We start from the raw sequence: 19,927 nt of genomic DNA, 5'->3' as shown, positions 1-19,927 counted from the left end.
GGCAAAGTGTGTTTCACTTTGTGAAAGAAGAAGGACTGTGAATTGTCTCACAGCTGCAAGCTAAGTATCAGAGAACTGACAAGGGACTTGTACAAATTACCAGTTTGTTTGGAGACCAGTGGTCTTTGCCATACCAAAAGAGGGCTTGGTTTAAGTGAATTTTCATTATAAAGAACATTGTTTTCAATTTTCAGATGTGTGTGTGTCTGAAATTTGTACCTGTGAATTTTTGGGAGGAGTCTACCAGAGAGCCCGACAGAACACATACCCCTCCACCAAAATGGGGGCATATTTTGTATATACCATTTTAACTCAAGATCAATATATCAACTTGCATATTATAAAGTGATTCTAATTTATTCTTTGTAGCTTGGTCTCGAATTCTACTGACCACATATCTTCTTTCCTTGTCCCATCGTTCCATCAGTTCCTGCAGATTGGTTTCATTAGCCAAATTCACCCTCTTATCCATAATCTCAAAACTGAATATGATCCATGTACCGATACCAATTTTGCATTGTCCATTTTGTCACATGCTTCCAACCCAAGACTATTACCGCCTGAGCGCTTTCTATCGCTGCTTCTTTTATTTCTCTAAATTCTCCCATCTTGTTCCTTTTGACTAATACCGCCATTTCCTTTGTAATTGTCCATCGTATATTTAACATCCTATTAGTGCCTTCTGGCACTTCTTTCCAAAAGTTCTGCACTACAAAAACTTGCAAAGATTCTCCATCATCGCCAGGTTGTGGTTGTCTCAAGTGTTTTTTCCCCCCCAAGAGGCAACTGGGCTTTTCTAAAAGGAGGTGAATTGCCAGCAGTCTGCAAGGAATAGAAATCCTTCCATTCCCCGCTATTCTATCAGAGTGAAAGAAGCTTCTGGGACGAGAAGCGAAACCTCTTCAAAGTAAAAAAAAAAAAAAAACACCCCAAGGAAGTCCAGTTGCCTTATGAAAAAAGCCCCTTTGGGAGAACCGGTTGCCAAGCATCTGAATTTTGATCCCATGACCACGAGGGTGCTACGAAGGTCGTAACTGTGAAAAAGGGCTGTTAAGTCATGTTTTTTTTCAGCGCCTGTTGTAACTAGAACTACCAGTAAATCATATCGTTTTAGAAGGCGGCTCCCTCTACAGGCCAGGGAGTAGTATGGAAATTTTACTGCCTTCATTGGATGCCCTGAGCTCAGAAATTTTGATTTATGCAGGAAGAATAATACGTTTTTCAGAAAGCAGAGATAGCTTTGTTCAGACAGCACAGGGGAAAATAGCCCAACACCCACTTGCCTCCCTTTCTTAAAAATGACAATAATGGGATTTAACTGTGATGTTCTGCATTGATTACAAATAGAATAACAGAGTGGGAGGGGACCTTGGAGGTCTTCTAGTCCAACCCCCTGCTTAGGCAGGAAACCCTACACCACTTCAGGCAAATGGTTATCTTTAAAAATTCCCACGTTGGAGTATTCACAACTTCTGGAGGCAAGCTGTTCCACAGATCAATTGTTCTGTCAGGAAATTTCTCCTTAGTTCTAAGTTGCTTCTCTCCTTGTTTAGTTTCCACCCATTGCTTCTTGATTTGGTGATTTGATTCAGGTGATTTGGAGAGTAGCTTGACTCCCTCTTCTTTGGGGCAACCCCTGAGATACTGGAAGACTGCTATCATGTCTCCCCTGGTCCTTCTTTTCAATAAACTAGGCATACCCTGAAATAAGCACTTGGCCTTATTGCCAGGCACTCAAAAGAACGATTGGGCTTATTATCAGCAGATGTCTTATTTGGGAAAACAGGGTATTTATCTACATCTGCATCTATCTCTATCTGTCTGTCTGTCTATCGCCATCCACCTATCTCCTCCCTTTCCTTGTTTTCCCCAAAATAAGACCCTGCCTATATTTTTTGGGACCCTGAAATAAGCGCTTGGTCTGATTGCCATGCACTCAAAAGTTGATAAAGATCAATGATCAGGGAATGTATTATTTTGAGGAAAACTGGGTATGTATCTATCTATAGCTATTTATCTATCTTTCTTTCCTTCCTTTCCTATCTATCTACTATCCTCTTTCTCTCTCTATCCTGCAACCATTCTTCATATGTTTTAGCCTCCAGTCCCCTAATCCTCTTTGTTGCTCTTCTCTGCACTCTTTCTAGAGTCTCAGTATCCGTTTTGCATTGTGGCGACCAAAACCGGATGCAGTATTCCAAGTGTGGCCTTACCAAGGCCTTATAAAGTGGTATTAACACTTCACGTGATCTTGATTCCGTCCCTCTGTTAGTGCAGACATGGCTGCTGATAGACCGAGCTTTGGGGCAGCTTCCCAAGAAAAACTCACCCACATGCCAGCAATTCCAAATCTCCCCCCCCCCCCAAAAAAATCCCTGTTTAGCAACAGGGATCATGTTATCTGTCAACATGAAAAAAAAAAATCCACGTCAAATTCGGTGTGCTTTTATTCAAGGCAGAGGGGAAAGGGGGAAGAGGTGAGAGAGGACGGAGTGAAAAAAATATGTATATCTATCTATATATATATACAAAGCTACACATTTTGCATTTGTCACAACGGTGTAAAGGAATTTCTTTTTAAAAAAAAGGAACAACGACGTATCTAATTCCAGTGTTTTGGTTTCAATGGCTCACTTCAAAAAATAAAAAATAAAAGAACGTTTTCCACCCTTTCTGGTGAAAGAGTAACACCCCCACCCCACCCCAAGGACGGTGCAATTATTGGAAGAAAAGTAGAGTTTTGAAAGAAGAAATTGGGGGGTGAGGAATTCACAGAGGTCTCCTTTTTGTGTGTGTGTGGGTTTGAAATACACAACGAAGCAACAAAACCAAAAAGAAGCATCGGCTTTTGCTAAAAATTCTACCCCGGAGAGGAAATTCAAAATAACCCCCCAGCTAATGCAAGCCACAAAAAGCACCAGGGAGGAAAGGAAATTGGCTTCGGCGTGTAAGGAGATCGCGTGGTTTCATTGCATAGAAATTTTGGTCAATTCAGGAGTGAGGTGAGGGGGGGGGAGAATCTCGGTAACATCCGCAGGCTCGTCCCAAGTCACCACAACGGGGATGGTTCACGAGCCCGAAGGGAGGGAAAAATGGATCCTAAATTAATAACCATGCAACTTCGGTAACACAAAAAAACTTCGGTTTTTTTGTTAAGGGATGTGTGGTGTATGTATCACAAGCTTTGGGTTGGCCGATTTTAACTCCCCTGTAGCACTGATCAATGCTGAGGGTCGGGATTGCATATTCTGACAACTTCGGGAAGGTCAAAAAAACTGGCCTTGACGGAAAGCAAAAGTTACCGTATTTCCCCCAAAATAAGACCCTATTTTTTGCAACCCTGAAATAAGCACTTTGGCTTTATTGCCATGCACTCAAAAGCCCAATTGGGCTTATTATCAGGGAACGTCTTATTTTGGGGGAAACAGGGTATCTATCTATAGCTATCTATCTATGTATCTATCTTTCTATTTATCTCCATCCACCTATCCATCTCCTTCCTTCCCCGGAAATAAGACCTTGTCTTATATTTTTTTGAACCCTGAAACAAGCACTTGGCCTTATTGCCATGGCTGATTGGGCTTATTATCGGAGGTTGTCTTATTCTGAGGAAAACAGGGTATCTATCAATCTATAGCTATCTATGTATCTATCTTTCTAGTTATCTATCTATCTCCATCCACCTATCAATCTATCTCCTTCCTTCCTTCCTTCCTTCCTTCCAGGTTTCCCCCAAAATAATAGCAATAACAATAGCATTTTGACATATACCGCTTCATAGTGCTTTTACAGCTGTCTCTAAGCGGTTTTACAGAATCAGCATATTGCCCCCAATAATATGTTTTTTGAATCCTGAAATAAGCACTTGTCCTTATTGCCATGCACTCAAAATCCAGATTGGGCTTATTATCGGGGATGTCTTATTTTGGGGAAAACAGGGTATCTATCTATCTATCTATCTATCTATCTATCTATCTATCTATCTATCTATCTATCTATCTATCTATCTATCTATCTCCATCCACCTATCCATCTCCTTCCCTCCCTCCTTCCATCTATCCATCCATGTTTCTCTGAAAATAAGACCCTGTCTTATATGATTTTATCTATAGCTATTTATCTAGTCTAGTCTAGTCTAGTTTGTCTGTCTGTCTGTCTATCTCTATCTATTTCTTTATCTATACACATACGTGAAACATCGCAAAAACACTTAAAATATTACATGGGGAAAACCTGAACTCACAACAATCTACATAGATAGGTAGACAGACAGACAGATAAATGGATGGATGGCTAGATGGATGATAGATAGATAGATAGATAGATAGATAGATAGATAGATAGATAGATGTATCTATCTTTCTATCTATCTATCTCCATCTCCCTATCCATTGCCTTCCTTCCTTCCTTCCTTCCTTCTTTCATTCCTTGTTTCCCCCCAAATAAGACCCTGTTATATTTTTTGGAAGCCTGAAATAAGCGCTTTGGCTTTATTGCCTTGCACTCAAAAGCCCGATTGGATTTATTATCAGGGGATGTTTTATTTTGGGGGAAACGGTAAGATACAACGTCCTATTTTAAGGGGGAAAAGACAACTGCCTTTGGAGGGAAGGCTTGTGCCTTCTACAACGCCCATTTGGCTCCAACGTTTGGCCTACAGGAATGGGTGCCACCACTCTCTAGATCCAGCTAACTTTCCTCAAATCAAGATCAACTCCAATTAAAAAAAAACGTTAAAGAGTTCTTTAAAGAGTTTAAAGAAACTCTCCATAGAGGAATTGTTTGGAAGGGTGGGGAGGAGATTTAAAGTGGCTGGATTTCTTTGCATGGCCTTTGGGGAGTTTTTAAGGACTGGCTCGCTTCGACTTGCATAAGGACGGACTCGAGTCAGGAAAACAGCGCAGGGCGGGAGAGGGAAAGCCAGATGAGAAAGTGAGAGACACCCCCCTCATCCACGCTGTTAGGCTTTGAAGGAGGCGGATTTAATTTTTTACGGAGCACCAAAACTAGATGCCAAGAGAATACAGGTAGTCCTCCAATTTCATCCCCAAACCTCGGTTGCTAAACGCGACATTTGTTAAGTGACTTTTGCCCCATCTTACGACTATTCTAGCCACTGTTGCACCTAGTGCATCCCTGCAGTTGATAAATGAGCAACTCGGTTAAGTGAATCTGGCTTGAAGGTTCAGAGTTGGAGGTTTTAACAGATTACTAATAGAGTTGGAAGGGACCGTGGAGGACATCTAGTCCAACCCCGCCACTCAAGCAAGAGACCCTATACCAGTGATGGCAAACCTTTTTTCCTCGGGTGCCGAAAGAGCGTGTGCACGTGCTATTGTGCATGCCCACACCCATAATTCAATGCCTGGGGATGGTGGAAACAGCTTCCTCCATCCCCTGGAGGCCCTCTGGAGGCCGGAAATGGCCTGTTTCCCAACTTCTGGTGGACCCAAGTAGGCTCGTGTTTCGCCCTCCCCAGGCTCCAAAGGCTTCCCTGGAGTCGCGGGAGGATAAAAACGCCATCCCGCCGGAGGCTCTCTGAAAGCCAAAAACGCCCTCCCAGAGCCCCTGTGTGAGCCAAAATTCAGCTGGCTGGTACACACATGCACGTTGGAGCTGAGCTAGGGCAATGGCTTGCGTGCCAGCAGATATGGCTCCGTGTGCCACCTGTGGCAGCCATGCCAATGGTTTGTCATCACTGCCTTATATCATTTCTGACAAATGGCAGTCCAATCAAAGCTTCCAGTGTTGGGAGCATCCACAACTTCTAGTGGCAAGCTGTTCCTCTGGCTCATCGCTCTCGCTGTCAGGAAATTTTTCTGCAGTTCTACCTAATCTTCTCTCTTTGATTAGTTTCCATCTATTGCTTGTAAAAAGAGGTTTAAAAAATCGCATGATCCCGGGACGCAGCAACTGTCATAAGTATGAAACTGGCTGCCAAGCACCTAGTATGTAAATCACGTGACCCTGAGGAGGGGGGGGGAAGACTGCAAAAGTTGTCGAGCGTGAAAAAAGTCACATCTTTCGGTGCCGTTGTTAACTTTAGCCGCTAAAGAACCATTGTAAATTGAGGACTAGCTGCATTCCTCAGCGCCCACTTTTCTCTCACTGCTGGGAGAGCCCAGGGTGAGCCGCTGCCCTCTTGAAGTTGGGGTTCGGCTGCCTAAAAACTCAGGGAGCAGGCTAGGATTTTTACTACAAGGGGGGAGATCTGGCTGGGTCCCACCTGGATGCGAAGAAGATTTGAAAAGGGGGGAATCAAACCTATCGGAATGCTCAAAGATCGGCAAGGCTGCCCTGAGCTTAAGGCCTCGGTCAAACTCTAGGAGAAAAAGCAATAATAACAACAACACAGGAAGAAGGGAGTGTGCTTTCTAGCAGCCTACTCCGCCTCTGAAACACTGGCCCTCCCTCCGGAAAGCATTCTCGGTGCCAATTTTTTCAAAAAACACCCCGCACTCGTATCCCAAAATATGGCACTTGAATTTCCCTCGAAGCATGGCCCATTTCCGCCGGCTAATCTCAACTGTAAAAATCACAGGGTCCGGAGCAAAGAGGCGTTTTCGAAGCTGCCGGGCAACCAGGAAAGCGGAAACGGCGTCCCATCCGGGTCGCCAGAAATATCTCTCTCCTAAAGTGTTTAGAGTCGCCGTTTCCCCACGAAGGGAGCGAGTCCGCTCATCGCACGGAAGCCGGCTGGCGCTTCCTTTCCGTCACTGATTCTCTTCTTAGGCGCTTTCCCAGCGGACTCGATGGCCTGGCCTAGTATTTACAAGTCCTGACGGCTACACGTTGCTGACCCGGGTCTCGGTAGACAGTGTCGTGCTGGTGGTAGAGGTGGCGAGCGAACGATCCCGTCGGACGTAACGAGGTTTCCGGACTGGGCCCAAAAGAGAGAGAGAGATGGTTAGTTTCTATCCCGAGTCTCATCAAAGAGGCTTAAAATTCGTTGAAAGGATTTCCGGGAACTTTTCTCCTCCAACCCTGGCTCATCCCATCACACACACAAATACACACACACACACAAATCATATCAATCTATTTTAGTAAAATGCTTCTGGAGTAAAAATCTATCTAAAGGCTATTTTCTATTCAAGACGCATTAATAATGTAATTTATTCCGCATGTAAAGAAACTTGGTTATGTAGCATGAGTCTCTATACAGTGTTACCTCTATTTACGAACTTAATTCATTCCGTGACCAGGTTCTTAACTAGAAAAGTTTATAAGAAGAAGCAATTTTTCCAATAGGAATCAATGTAAAAGCAAATAATGCATGCTATTGGGGAAACTACACGGAGGGTGGAGGCCCTGTTTCCTCCCAGGAGATTCCTAGAGAAGCCCCATGGAGGCTTCTTCCCGCCTTTTCCTCCCGTTTCCTCCCAGGAGATTCCTAGAGAGGCCCCACGGAGGGTTCTCCCTGCCTCTTCTGGCCCTGTTTCCTCCCAGGATATTAATTACACTCTTCCCTGTTACAAGCCGAGGAGAACCTGTAGTCTAGAGGTTAACGCTATCCACCTTACAGGCGGACTCCCCGTTCAAATCTCGGTAAGGCTAGCTGATGAGAGCAAAATAGCTTGAAATAGATCTATATTAGTCTTCCTTCTGTTTCATTATCAGCAAAAATATGTTACACATAAGGAATATAGTTTGTCGGCTATAAAAAATTAACTGCCTTGGATATGGCCCTTGGAAGGGTCGAGAGGCAAAAAGGAAGCAGTTGTATTTGGGTATACCAGGGTGATTCAACAGAAAAAAAGGAAACAAAAAATATAACTCTACCTGGTACAAGCTGAGAGGAGGAGAACCTAGAGGTTAAAGCTACTGCCTTACAGGCATTCTCCCCAGGTTCAAGTATGTATGTATGTACGTACATACATACATACATACATACATACATACATACATACATACACACACACACAGACACACAGACACATATATTTTAGTGAAAAGAACACAATATAATGGTACCTCTGTTTACAAACTTAATTCATTCCGTGACCAGGTTCTTAAGTAGAAAGGTTTGTAAGAAGAATTTTTCCCATAGGAATCAATGTAAAAGCAAATAATGCATGTTATTGGGGAAACTACAGGGAGGGTGGAGGCCCTGTTTCCTCCCAGGAGATTCCTAGAGAGGCTCCATGGAGGCTCCTCCCCACCTTTTCCGGCCCTGTTTCCTCCCTGGAGATTCCTAGAAAGGCCCCACAGAGGCTTCTCCCCACCTTTTCTTGCCTGTTTCCTCCCAGGAGATTCCTAGAGAGGCCCCACGGAGGCTTCTCCCTGCCTTTTTCGGCCCTGTTTCCTCCCAGGAGATTCCTAGAGAGGCCCCATGGAGGCTTCTCCCCACCTTTTCTGGCCCTGTTTCCTCCCAGGAGATTCCTAGAGAGGCCCCACAGAGGCTTCTCCCTGCCTTTTCCGGTTACAGTTTCGGAGGCTTGGGATTTGTAATTGGAAAATAGTTCTTGAGAAGAGGCAAAAAAAAACCCTTGAACACCCGGTTCTTCTCTAGAAAAGTTCATAAATAGAGGCGTTCTTAGGTAGAGGTACCACTGTATATATATTACAGTCACACATACATACACACACGCGCACACACACACACACACACATATATATGCGAAAAGGACACAATATTTTGATTTGGAAAACAAGGGCTCCCCAGGGGATGGTGTAAGCCTCCAATTCCACGCGACAATTTTGTTGACGAAGAGGCAATAGGAAGAAATCCCCCTTCACACAACTGTAATTATTTTTTCTGCTCCAGTCGCCCGCCACCCGAAACGGCGCATGCATTTGCAGTCTGCAGAGACCGAGAACGAGCCACCTGGGATTTATTCAGGCAGATTGGACTGATGGAGCCGCCCCGTCGAGACATGCTCAAAAATGCTTTCCTCCCCAACCCACCCCCCAAATATTCTCGTAAAAATCTCGCACAGCTCCGTCTGTTTTTGAAAGAGTCTTAACTATTTAGAGTAGTGGAAATGGGGAGAGAACCATTGCAAGCGGTTGCACTTAGGCCTGGAGCAGGGGGAACACAGGGCTGCTTCGTGTTGAGAAGAGATTTCTTAGGAAATAATAATAATAATAATAATAATAATAATAATAATAAAAATAATAAAAATAATAATAATAATAATAATAATACAGTGGTACCTCTACCTAAGTACGCCTCTACTTACTAACTTTTCTAGATAAGAACCGGGTGTTCAAGGTTTTTTTTTTGCCTCTTCTCAAGAATCATTTTCTACTTACAAACCCAAGTCTCCAAAACTGTAACTGGAAAAGACAGGGAGAAGCCTCCGTGGGGGCTCTCTAGGAAGCTCCTGGGAGGAAAGAGGGCCGGAAAAGGCGGGAAGAAGCCTCCTTGGGGCCCCTCTAGGAATCTCTATGTATTACTGTTTTTTCTTAATAATAATAATAATTATTATTTTTTTAAAGTTGAAAACATTAACATCAGATGTGCCCGAATTATGTTTGGCTGGTATGTATGCTTATTAGATTGATTTTTGGGGTTTTTATAATGGGATTGTTAGGGTTATAATGGGGTTTTATTGTTGATGTTTGACTTTTCTATTATTGTACTATTGTATTGTTTTTTATTGTTGTCAGCCACCCTGAGTCCGGCATAGAAGTCGAATCAATTAAATTAAATTAAGATGGCAACCACGTGCATAGTGCTGGAAACTAGGCTTCTGCACATGCTCAGAAGAAGGGGGGGGGGGGAATTGGGTCGTTGACATCATTATGACATCACCAAATGGTCGCTACCAGGCAAACCATTCCGAATCGGGAAGGAACCCACTCCTGGTTTAACCCTTGTTCCCCAGGACATCTGGCTAAGGCATTTTGCACGAACGAGAGAACGAGAAAGGAAAGTGAAAACATCCTTACTTGAAGAAGGTGGGGATAACATGGAGGCCTAAAGAGAGAAAAGAAAAAATCGAGATGAGGTTTGGAAACGAATCTGCCTTTCCATTAAGATTAACCACCCCTGCCTTGTCCCGATTTTTCGGGAAAATCGACGAGTCATTCTATCCATTAATTGTGTGTGTGTTGGTGACCTCATCCTGAAAATTTCTCACCAGGAATTGCATTCTCCAGACCAGCGTGGGTTCAAATCTGCCCAACTTGGCAGAAGTGCAGACTTCAACTTCCCAGAATTCCCCAGCCGTGGGGAATTCTGGGAATGGAAATCCATGCGATTTAAATTGGCGGATTTGAAAAACAGCGGTGGAGACATTCCAATTCTGCTGGGTCTTCTTCGAGGGCGAAAAACACCCACTCATCGGAACGAAACCCCCCAAATTTGCTAACAGATCAGAGGGAGAAGGCATCCTATCCTATCCTATTCAGTGGCAGCTTCCCCACCCATCATCCTCAGCCGCCTTCTTGCCTTGTGAGGCTTGGCAATATCCTGGAAATCCCCCATAGGCGGAGCCGTACTTACTGATTCAGCAGACTCTACAATGGACCCTGGAAAACACAGAAAGGGATAAAAGAAATAAAAGATTAAAAAAAGATCTTAAGAGAATTTGGTCTCAATTATGCACGTTTACATCAAAAGGCTCCCTTAGCATTAGCATTTAGACTTATATACCGCTTCTTCATAGTGCTTTGAGAGCCCTCTCTAAGCGGTTTACAGAACCAGCCTATTTGCCCCCAACAATCTGGGTCCTCGTTTTAACCACCTCGGAAGGATGGAAGGCTGAGTCAACCTTGAGCCGGTGGTGAGATTTGAACTGCTGAACTACAGCTAGCAGTTAGCTAAGTAGCCTGCAGTGCTGCAATCTAACCACTATGCCATCTAGGCTCACTACAGATCCCATCCCTACCAAGGGATCTGTTCCCAAACAGCCTGAGAAGATTCCCGACTGGGTTAAATGGCCAAGAAGAGAGGAATCTTAAATCCTTTCAGTTCTTTCAACCAGCCAAAGGTGATATTTTTCCCCTGGCAATAACAGAATATCAGAGTTGGAGGGGACCATGGAGGTCTTATAGTCCACTCCTTTAACTCCTTTAACTCCAGCAAGAGACCTCTGTACCATTTCAGACAAATGCCTCTCCAATCTCTTCTTAAAAACCTCCATCCACAATTTCTGGTGGCGAGCCGTTCCATGGATTAATGTGCGGAATTCCCCCTCCCCTATCTCCCCATATAGGTCCCACTGAATCCTAGGGCAGTGAGAAAACAGCCGAGTGGACAAACCGGAATTTTGGAAAAACGGACTTCCGGTTGGCCCCTTGTGCTGTTTTTTGCACTCTGGAGTTTTCAGGGAAACTTCCTGAAGGCTCCTGAGTGTAAACAAACAGCACAACAAGGAAACTGGAAGTCCATTTCCTGAACTTCCGATTCGTGCACCCAGGTCTCACTGAAGCTTGGGGCAGTTAAAAAAACGGGCAAACAGGCAAAACAGAAGTTTGGAAAAATGGACTTTTGGTTTGCCGGTTGTGCTGTTTTTTGCACTCTGGAGTTTTCAGGGAAACTTCCTGAAGGCTACTGGGTGTAAACAAACAGCACAATGAGCAAACTGGAAGTCCATTTCCTGTACTTCCGATTCGTACACAGCGTTCAGAAGGGCGAAAACGGCCTTCCCCGAGGCTGGAAATCAGCTGGCTACTGTGTGCATGCACGCTGGAGCGGACAGCCTTGCGTGCTGTCCGATATGGCTCCATATTGTTTCAATTAACTTCTTGCAGGATTCTTGCTTGGAATTTCTGTTGGTGAATGCAGTTAATTCCCAAGGTGTAAATAAAGAGCCGTGTGTGTGTGTGTGTGTGTTGTTTTTCTTTGCAGGGAATCTTGCTTCTTGCTTCTGCGAAGGTCGAGTCAGAACCAGCCCCTCAAATACTGGAACCCCATTCTCGTGTCCTTACCTAAGGGCTTCTATCTGATAGACTCGACATACCCAGTTCCTGCAATGATCTTCATCTGTTTTAGCTCTCCAGGCCTCCCAATCGCTTTCTCCCCAACGGCCGGCAGAGAAACCTACCTTTGCTTCTTCGATAGAAGAGATTGGGGAGTTTATTGGCACGTTTGAGGTAGAAGAAGGACGCGACACAGAGGATGAGGAAGAGGCTGATCAGGAAAGTGCCAAAAATTAGGGTAGCTGCGACTTCGGGGCCTCCTAGAAAGGCAAAACCAAACCAAGAAGCATCTCACAGAAGGAACGTCTTCATGCAACCTTGCAAATTAATGCTGAGTTTTGCAGGCGAGTGTGTGGCTAACATTTTTCTTTCTTTCCTTCCTTCCCTCCTCCCCTCCCTCCCGCCCTTATTTCCAATTCATTTTCCCTCCCTTCTTTCTTTCCTCCCTCCCTTTTCTTCCTCATCCATCCTTCCTTATTTCCAATTCCTTTCATCCTTCCTTTCCTTTCTTCCCTCCCTCATTTCCAATTCATTTTTCCTTCCTTCCTCCCCTTTTCTTCCATCCATCCATCTATTTATCCTTCCTTCCTTCCCCCCTTATTTCCAATTCATTTCCCCTCCCTTCTTTCTTTCCTCCCTCCCTTCCTTTTCTTCCTCATCCATCCTTCCTTATTTCCAATTCCTTTCACCCTTCCTTTCCTTCCTTCCCTCCCTCATTTCCAATTCATTTTTCCTTCCTTCCTCCCCTTTTCTTCCATCCATCCATCCATCTATTTATCCTTCCTTCCTTCCCCCCTTATTTCCAATTCATTTTCCCTCCCTTCTTTCTTTCCTCCCTCCCTTTTCTTCCTCATCCATCCTTATTTCCAATTCATTTCATCCTTCCTTTCCTTTCCTTTCTTCCTTCCCTCCCTCATTTCCAATTCATTTTTCCTTCCATCCTCCCCTTTTCTTCCATCCATCCATCCATCTATTTATCCTTCCTTCCTTCCTTCCCCCCTTATTTCCAATTCATTTTCCCTACCTTCTTTCTTTCCTCCCTCCCTTCCTTTTCTTCCTCATCCATCCTTCCCTATTTCCAATTCCTTTCATCCTTCCTTTCCTTTCTTCCTTCTCTCCCTCATTTCCAATTCATTTTTCCTTCCTTCCTCCCCTTTTCTTCCATCCATCCATCTATTTATCCTTCTTTCCCTTCCATCTGTCCTTCCTTCCTTCCTTCCCTCCCTCCCTCCCTCCCTCCCTCATCTGTCCTTACTTATTTCCAATTTATTTTTCCTTCCTTCCTTCCATCCCTCCAGAGGTTTTGACTGATTTGGGCGAACTGGTTGCGGTGGGGCTGCGGGTGGGATGAAATCCCATCCTATATCGCTGTGGGTTTTGACGCCGCACGCATGGTCGAGCGAATGCCATATATATAAATACATAATTAGTGGCTTCTTAGCTGGATCCCAGAAATGTAATGTAAGTCCTTGTCTTACAACCACTCACTTAGTGGCTGTTCAAAGTTGCAGCAGCGCTGAAAACATTGCAATGCGGCCATTTTCACACTTACAGCCACTGTAACATCCCTACGGTGATGGGGGTCAAAATTCAGATGCTTTGGCAACTGACATGTACTTATGACAGTTGTAGGGCCCTGGGGTCACACGATCCCCTTTTTTTGCGACCTTCTGCCAATGGGAAAATGAAGTTGACTTAACAGCTGCTTAGCGTAGAGTGGCCAGGCAAGTCGTAAACAGGGCGAAACTCGCTTTTAAACAACTGTCTCGCTTTGCGACAGAAATGCTGGGCTCCACTGTGGCGAGGACTTTCTGTAATGACGGCCAGAAAAACCCTCCGGTTGAGAACCAAACCCCTTTGGCAAAGCCTCTTCGGCGTTACTCACCTAGACCGAAGGTTTCTGGACTTAGGGTGGTTACGTTGATTAGAGGATTCAATTCCCCGCCTGCATCTAACAAAAACAAAATAATTTTTTTAAAAAGCCAGAAATTTGGAGAAGAGAGAAACAATGTCCAGAGCCAGCTGAATGTCTCCCATTGCTGCTTCCAAGAGAGGAGCCTTGTATTCAGGAGTGGGATTCAGCCGGTTCGGGCGAGGCGGATGCTACTTTTACATCTGGTGTGTGATTGGATGGTCCCTCCCCTCCTGCGAGTCTCCACACGGCCTGTTTTGGATATCAGGTAAGTGCAGGGCCCACGTGGAAGATCTGGAAAGGTGAAAAATGGGTCTCCTGGACTGGAAACAAGCCAATTTCTGGCCTCTGGAGGTCTTCCGGAGAGTGGGGAGGCCATTTTCACCCCCTGGAGGCTCGCCAAAAGCCTCCAGAGCCTGCTGAGGGTGAAAAATGGGCCTACTGGAAGTCCAGAAACAGGCCTGTTTCTAGCCTCTGGAGGCCTCTGGAGCCCAGGGGAGACCATTTTTGTCCTCCTGGTGGTTTGACAAAAGCCTCCAGAGCCTGCTGAGGGTGAAAAATGGGCCTACTGGAAGTCCAGAAACAGGCCTGTTTCCGGCCTCTGGAGGCCTCTGGAGCCCAGGGGAGACCATTTTTGTCCTCCTGGTGGTTTGACAAAAGCCTCCAGAGCCTGCTGGGGAAGAAAATGGGCCTACTGGAAGTCTGGAAACAGGCCTGTTTCCGGCCTCTGGAGGGCCTCTGGAGCCCAGGGGAGACCATTTTTGACTTCCCGGAGGCTCAATAAAAGCCTCCGGAACCTGAGGAAGGTAAAAAAAGAGCCTCCAATAATAATAATAATAATAATAATAATAATAATAATAATAATAATAATAATAATAATAATAATTATTATTATTTATTAGATTTGTATGCCGCCCCTCTCCGAGGACTCGGAGCGGCTCACAACAGCAAAACACAATGTACAAATCTAATCTTACAAGCAATTTAAAACCTTCTTATAAAAAACAATCACACAACCTAACGAACCATACATAAAAAACCATAGTAGCTAAGGGGTGTATCAGTTTCCCCATGCCTGGCGACAGAGGTGGGTTTTTAGGAGCTTTCGAAAGGCAAGGAGGGTGGGGGCAGTCCTAATCTCTGGGGGGAGTTGATTCCAAAGGGCCGGGGCCACCACAGAGAAGGCTCTTCCCCTGGGCCCTGCCAGACGGCATTGTTTAGTCGACAGGACCCGGAGAAGGCCAACTCTATGGGACCTAATCGGTCGCTGGGATTTGAGCGGCAGAAGGTGTTCCTGAAGATGTTTCTGGCCTCTGGAGCCTGTAAATGGGCTCGTTTCCAAAAAGGGGGCCTCATGGAAGTTCCAAAAGTCCAGAAACGGGAAGGCTGTTTTTGCCCTCCCAGAGGCTTGAGAAAAGCCTCTGGAGCCTGCTGAGGATGAAAAATGGGCCTCTTGGATGTCTGGAAACAGGCCTGTTTCCAACCTCTAGAGGGCCTCCAGAGCCTGGGGGAGGCCATATTCACCGTCCCGGAGGCTCGAAAGAACTCTCCAAAGCCTGTTATGGGTGTAAAATGGGCCTCCTGGAAGTCTGGAAACACGTCCGGAGCCCAGGGGAGGCCATTTTTGCCCTCCTGGGGGCTCGATAAAAGCCTCCGGAGTCTGCTGAGGGTGAAAAATGGGCTTCCCAGAAGTCCAGAATCAGGCCTGTTTCCAACCTTTGGAGGTCCTCTGGAGCCTGGGGGAGGCCATTTTTGCCCTCCTGGAGGTTTTAGGAAAGCCTCTGGAGTTTGGAGAGGGTGAAAAACGGGCCTCTTGAAAGTTCTGAAAGTCCAGAAACGGACCCATTTTTAGCCTCCAGAGGGCCTCTGAAGCCAAGGGAAAGCTGCTTTCGCCCTTCCAGAGGCTCAAGGAAAGCCTCTGGTGCTTGGGTAGGGCGAAAAGACCCTCCCTCCACATGTCAATCAAGAGGCTTTTCAAAACTTATTGAATGAACAAGCCATGTCGTTTTAGAACCTTGGGTTGTTTTCATTCCAGGATGCTGAACCTTCAAATGCCTCTCTTCTGCCCTCTGCTGGACGGGGATGGGGAAAAGCACCAACATTCTAACAGAGGGGACTAGAAGGCCAACAAAGACTCACTGTTTTGGCAGTCTGTCAGGTTGTACACTGGAGCTGCCGGGAGGGTCTCGTTCTCACATTTCACGCAGCTGCTGCTGCCGTCTTCATTCCACCGCCTGTAGCAGCCTGCGTGGTGTGGAGGACAGGGAGGAGGAGAGAGGGAGGGAGGGAAGGAAGGAAGGAAAAATGAATTGGAAATAAGGACGGTTGAGGAACGGAGAGAGGGAAGGAAAGATGGATGAGGGAGGGAGGGAGGGAGGGAAGGAAGGAAGGGAAAAATGAATTGGAAATAAGGAAGGACGGATGAGGAAGGGAGGGAAGAAGGAAGGCGGGGAGGGAGGGATGGATGGATAGAAGGAAGGAAGGAAGGAAAAATGAATTGGAAATAAGGACGGTTGAGGAACGGAGAGAGGGAAGGAAGGATGGATGAGGGAGGGAGGGAGGGAGGGAAGGAAGGAAGGAAGGAAGGGAAAAATGAATTGGAAATAAGGAAGGACGGATGAGGAAGGGAGGGAGGGAATAAGGAAGGCGGGGAGGGAGGGATGGATGGATAGAAGGAAGAAAGGAAGGAAGGAAAAATGAATTGGAAATAAGGACAGTTGAGGAACGGAGAGAGGGAAGGAAGGATGGATGAGGGAGGGAGGGAGGGAGGGAAGGAAGGAAGGAAGGAAGGGAAAAATGAATTGGAAATAAGGAAGGACGGATGAGGAAGGGAGGGAGGGAATAAGGAAGGCGGGGAGGGAGGGATGGATGGATAGAAGGAAGGAAGGACAAATGAATTGGAAATAAGGACAGATGAGGAAAGGAGAGAGGGACGGAAAGACAGATGGGGGAGGGAGGAAGGGAGGGAAGGAAGGAAGGAAGGAAGGAAGGAAGGAAGGAAGGAAAAATGAAGGAAATAAGGACGGATGACAAACGGAGAGAGGGAAGGACGGATGAGGGTTAGTGGGAAGGAAGGAAGGAAGGAAGGAAAAATGAATTGGAAATAAGGACGGATGAGGGTGAGTGGGAAGGAAGGAAGGACGGAAGGAAGGAAGGAAGGAAGGAAGGAAGGAAAAATGAATTGGAAATAAGGACAGATGAGGAAAGGAGAGAGGGACGGAAAGACAGATGGGGGAGGGAGGAAGGGAGGGAAGGAAGGAAGGAAGGAAGGAAGGAAAAATGAAGGAAATAAGGACGGATGACAAACGGAGAGAGGGAAGGACGGATGAGGGTTAGTGGGAAGGAAGGAAGGAAGGAAAAATGAATTGGAAATAAGGACGGATGAGGGTGAGTGGGAAGGAAGGAAGGACGGAAGGAAGGAAGGAAGGAAGGAAGGAAGGAAGGAAAAATGAATTGGAAATAAGGACGGATGACAAACGGAGAGAGGGCAGGACGGATGAGGATGAGTGGGAAGGAAGGAAGGAAGGAAGGAAAAATGAATTGGAAATAAGGATGGATGAGGGACAGAGAGGGAAGAAAGGATGGATGAGGGAGGGATGGAAAATGAATTAGAAATAAGGAAGGACGGATGAGGAAGGGCGGGAGGGAGGGAAGGAAGGAAGGGAAAAATGAATTGGAAATAAGGAAGGACGGATGAGGAAGGGAGGGAAGAAGGAAGGCGGGGAGGGAGGGATGGATGGATAGAAGGAAGGAAGGAAGGAAAAAATGAATTGGAAATAAGGACGGTTGAGGAACGGAGAGAGGGAAGGAAGGATGGATGAGGGAGGGAGGGAGGGAAGGAAGGAAGGAAGGAAGGAAGGAAGGGAAAAATGAATTGGAAATAAGGAAGGACGGATGAGGAAGGGAGGGAGGAAATAAGGAAGGCGGGGAGGGAGGGATGGATGGATGGAAGGAAGGACAAATGAATTGGAAATAAGGACAGATGAGGAAAGGAGAGAGGGACGGAAAGACAGATGGGGAGGGAGGGAGGGAAGGAAGGAAGGGAAAAATGAATTGGAAATAAGGAAGGATGGATGAGGAAGGGAGGGAAGAAGGAAGGCGGGGAGGGAGGGATGGATAGAAGGAAGGAAGGAAAAAATGAATTGGAAATAAGGACAGATGAGGAACGGAGAGAGGGACGGAAAGACGGATGGGGGAGGGAGGAAGGAAGGAAGGAAAAATGAAGGAAATAAGGACGGATGACAAACGGAAGAGAGGGAAGGACGGATGAGAAAGGGAGGGAGGGAAGAAGGAAGGTGGGGAGGGATGGATGGATAGAAGGAAGGAAGGACAAATGAATTGGAAATAAGGACAGATGAGGAAAGGAGAGAGGGACGGAAAGACGAATGGGGGAGGGAGGGAGGGAGGGAGGGAAGGAAGGAAGAAAGGAAAAATGAAGGAAATAAGGACGGATGACAAACGGAGAGAGGGAAGGACGGATGAGGGTTAGTGGGAAGGAAGGAAGGAAGGAAGGAAGGAAGGAAGGAAGGAAAAATGAATTGGAAATAAGGATGGATGAGGGTGAGTGGGAAGGAAGGACGGAAGGAAGGAAGGAAGGAAGGAAAGAAGGAAGGAAGGAAAAATGAATTGGAAATAAGGACGGATGACAAACGGAGAGAGGGCAGGACGGATGAGGGTGAGTGGGAAGGAAGGAAGGAAGGAAAAATGAATTGGAAATAAGGATGGATGAGGGACAGAGAGGGAAGGAAGGATGGATGAGGGAGGGATGGAAAATGAATTAGAAATAAGGAAGGACGGATGAGGAAGGGAGGGAGGGAAGAAGGAAGGGGGGATACATGGAAAGCAGGGAGGGAGAGATGGATGGATGGATGGAAGGAAGGAAAAATGAATTGGAAATAAGGAAGGAAATCCCAAAGGAGTATATTGCCCAAAATTAAAAACCCAGAAAAATTGATAGAATTGGTTTAATTTTCAACCTTGATCCCAGGAGGGATTTTTTTTTTTTAAATGTGGGAGGAAGCTCAAACAAATTAATGGGGTAAGTTTTTTTCAAGACGATTTAAGTGGGCGGCAGGCTCGCTGTTGGAAAGGAGACCACAGAGAAAGCCATCTGTCCTGGGAGATCAGCTTCCCCAGGCATGAAAATTCCGGTACCGGCCAAGAAAAAATGAATGTTTGTTGAATGACTGTTTTGTTTCTGGGGTTTTAACTGTTTTTTTTTTACATTGTTTTATTTGCTGTACACTGCCCAGAGTCCGAAAGGAGTTGGGCGGCTTATAAATTTTATAAATTAAATTAAATTAAATAACTAAATTAAATTAAATTATTAAATTAAATTATAATAAAAAATTAAGTGCTGCTTTCTTTGCAGGACCACCCACAATAACTGCCTACCTGGAGTGCACTGGCTGTTGGCGAGGCAGCTGCTGTTGGCTTCCATTGTTTCGACGCAACATTCTGCATCCGAATCCTAGCGTCAGGGCAAAAAGAGAAAGAAAACAGCCAATTTTTCCCAAAATTCATCTGCTCAGAACTCTGTTTCGTAATCTGTTGCCTTCCGCAGGAGCACCAAACCACAATCCAATTGCCCTTACGTGCAGGTGGGGGTTCCTACCTTTTGCCGCTACCGTAACTCTCCCAGAGACCGACGCAAGCGTGCAGGCGTCTGGCGTGCATGCACGTTTTCACGCGACGTTCAGCTTCTGTGCGTGGACCAAAAGCCAAATCTTGTGTGAGGATAGGCGAGCAAGATTTCATCAATTGTCGCTGATATTTTTGCTTCCGCGGAAGCAAAAAAAATCACCAAAAATCACCAAAATCTACATTGCATGAGATTTGGCTTCCGGCTCATGCACAGAAGCCCGAATCTTGTGCCGACACACGTGCCCGCCCACTGGTCAGATGGATTATAAGTAAATAAATAATTATCACTATGCCACCAAGGCTTTTGAGCGGAGGTGGTTGGACTAGATGACCTACCAGGCGCCTCTCAACTCAAACAATCATCTAATCTTAAAAAGGGGTTCAAATCCCAAAGTCGGCCCCTTCCGGCTTTTTAATTTCCAGATCCCTCCAGATCAGCTTATTATGCATTCGATAAATAAATCAATAAATTTCCCAGCGGAGCGAAAAGCCATTTGTGGTCTC

The 19,927-nt window shown here is 45.7% G+C and overlaps 1 protein-coding gene across 1 annotated transcript in view; it reads right to left on the bottom strand.

The window, feature by feature from the left end:
• Positions 1 to 2,429: 2,429 nt before the first annotated feature.
• Positions 2,430 to 19,927, bottom strand: part of C8H1orf159 (chromosome 8 C1orf159 homolog) — a 35,061-nt gene continuing 17,563 nt past the window's right edge. Inside the window, exons 3-9 of the mRNA XM_070759219.1 lie at positions 19,175 to 19,250; positions 15,920 to 16,024; positions 13,754 to 13,819; positions 11,994 to 12,128; positions 10,451 to 10,476; positions 9,895 to 9,922; positions 2,430 to 6,880 (exon numbers count right to left, since the gene is read on the bottom strand). Of these exons, the coding sequence (XP_070615320.1) occupies positions 6,786 to 6,880; positions 9,895 to 9,922; positions 10,451 to 10,476; positions 11,994 to 12,128; positions 13,754 to 13,819; positions 15,920 to 16,024; positions 19,175 to 19,250 (531 nt within the window). The 3' untranslated portion in view covers positions 2,430 to 6,785. The remainder of the gene's footprint in view (positions 6,881 to 9,894; positions 9,923 to 10,450; positions 10,477 to 11,993; positions 12,129 to 13,753; positions 13,820 to 15,919; positions 16,025 to 19,174; positions 19,251 to 19,927) is intronic.

This window comes from Erythrolamprus reginae, chromosome 8, assembly GCF_031021105.1.
Source record: "Erythrolamprus reginae isolate rEryReg1 chromosome 8, rEryReg1.hap1, whole genome shotgun sequence".
Taxonomy (NCBI): Eukaryota; Metazoa; Chordata; class Lepidosauria; order Squamata; family Dipsadidae; genus Erythrolamprus; species Erythrolamprus reginae.
This window is presented reverse-complemented; position numbering and strand designations above follow the sequence as displayed.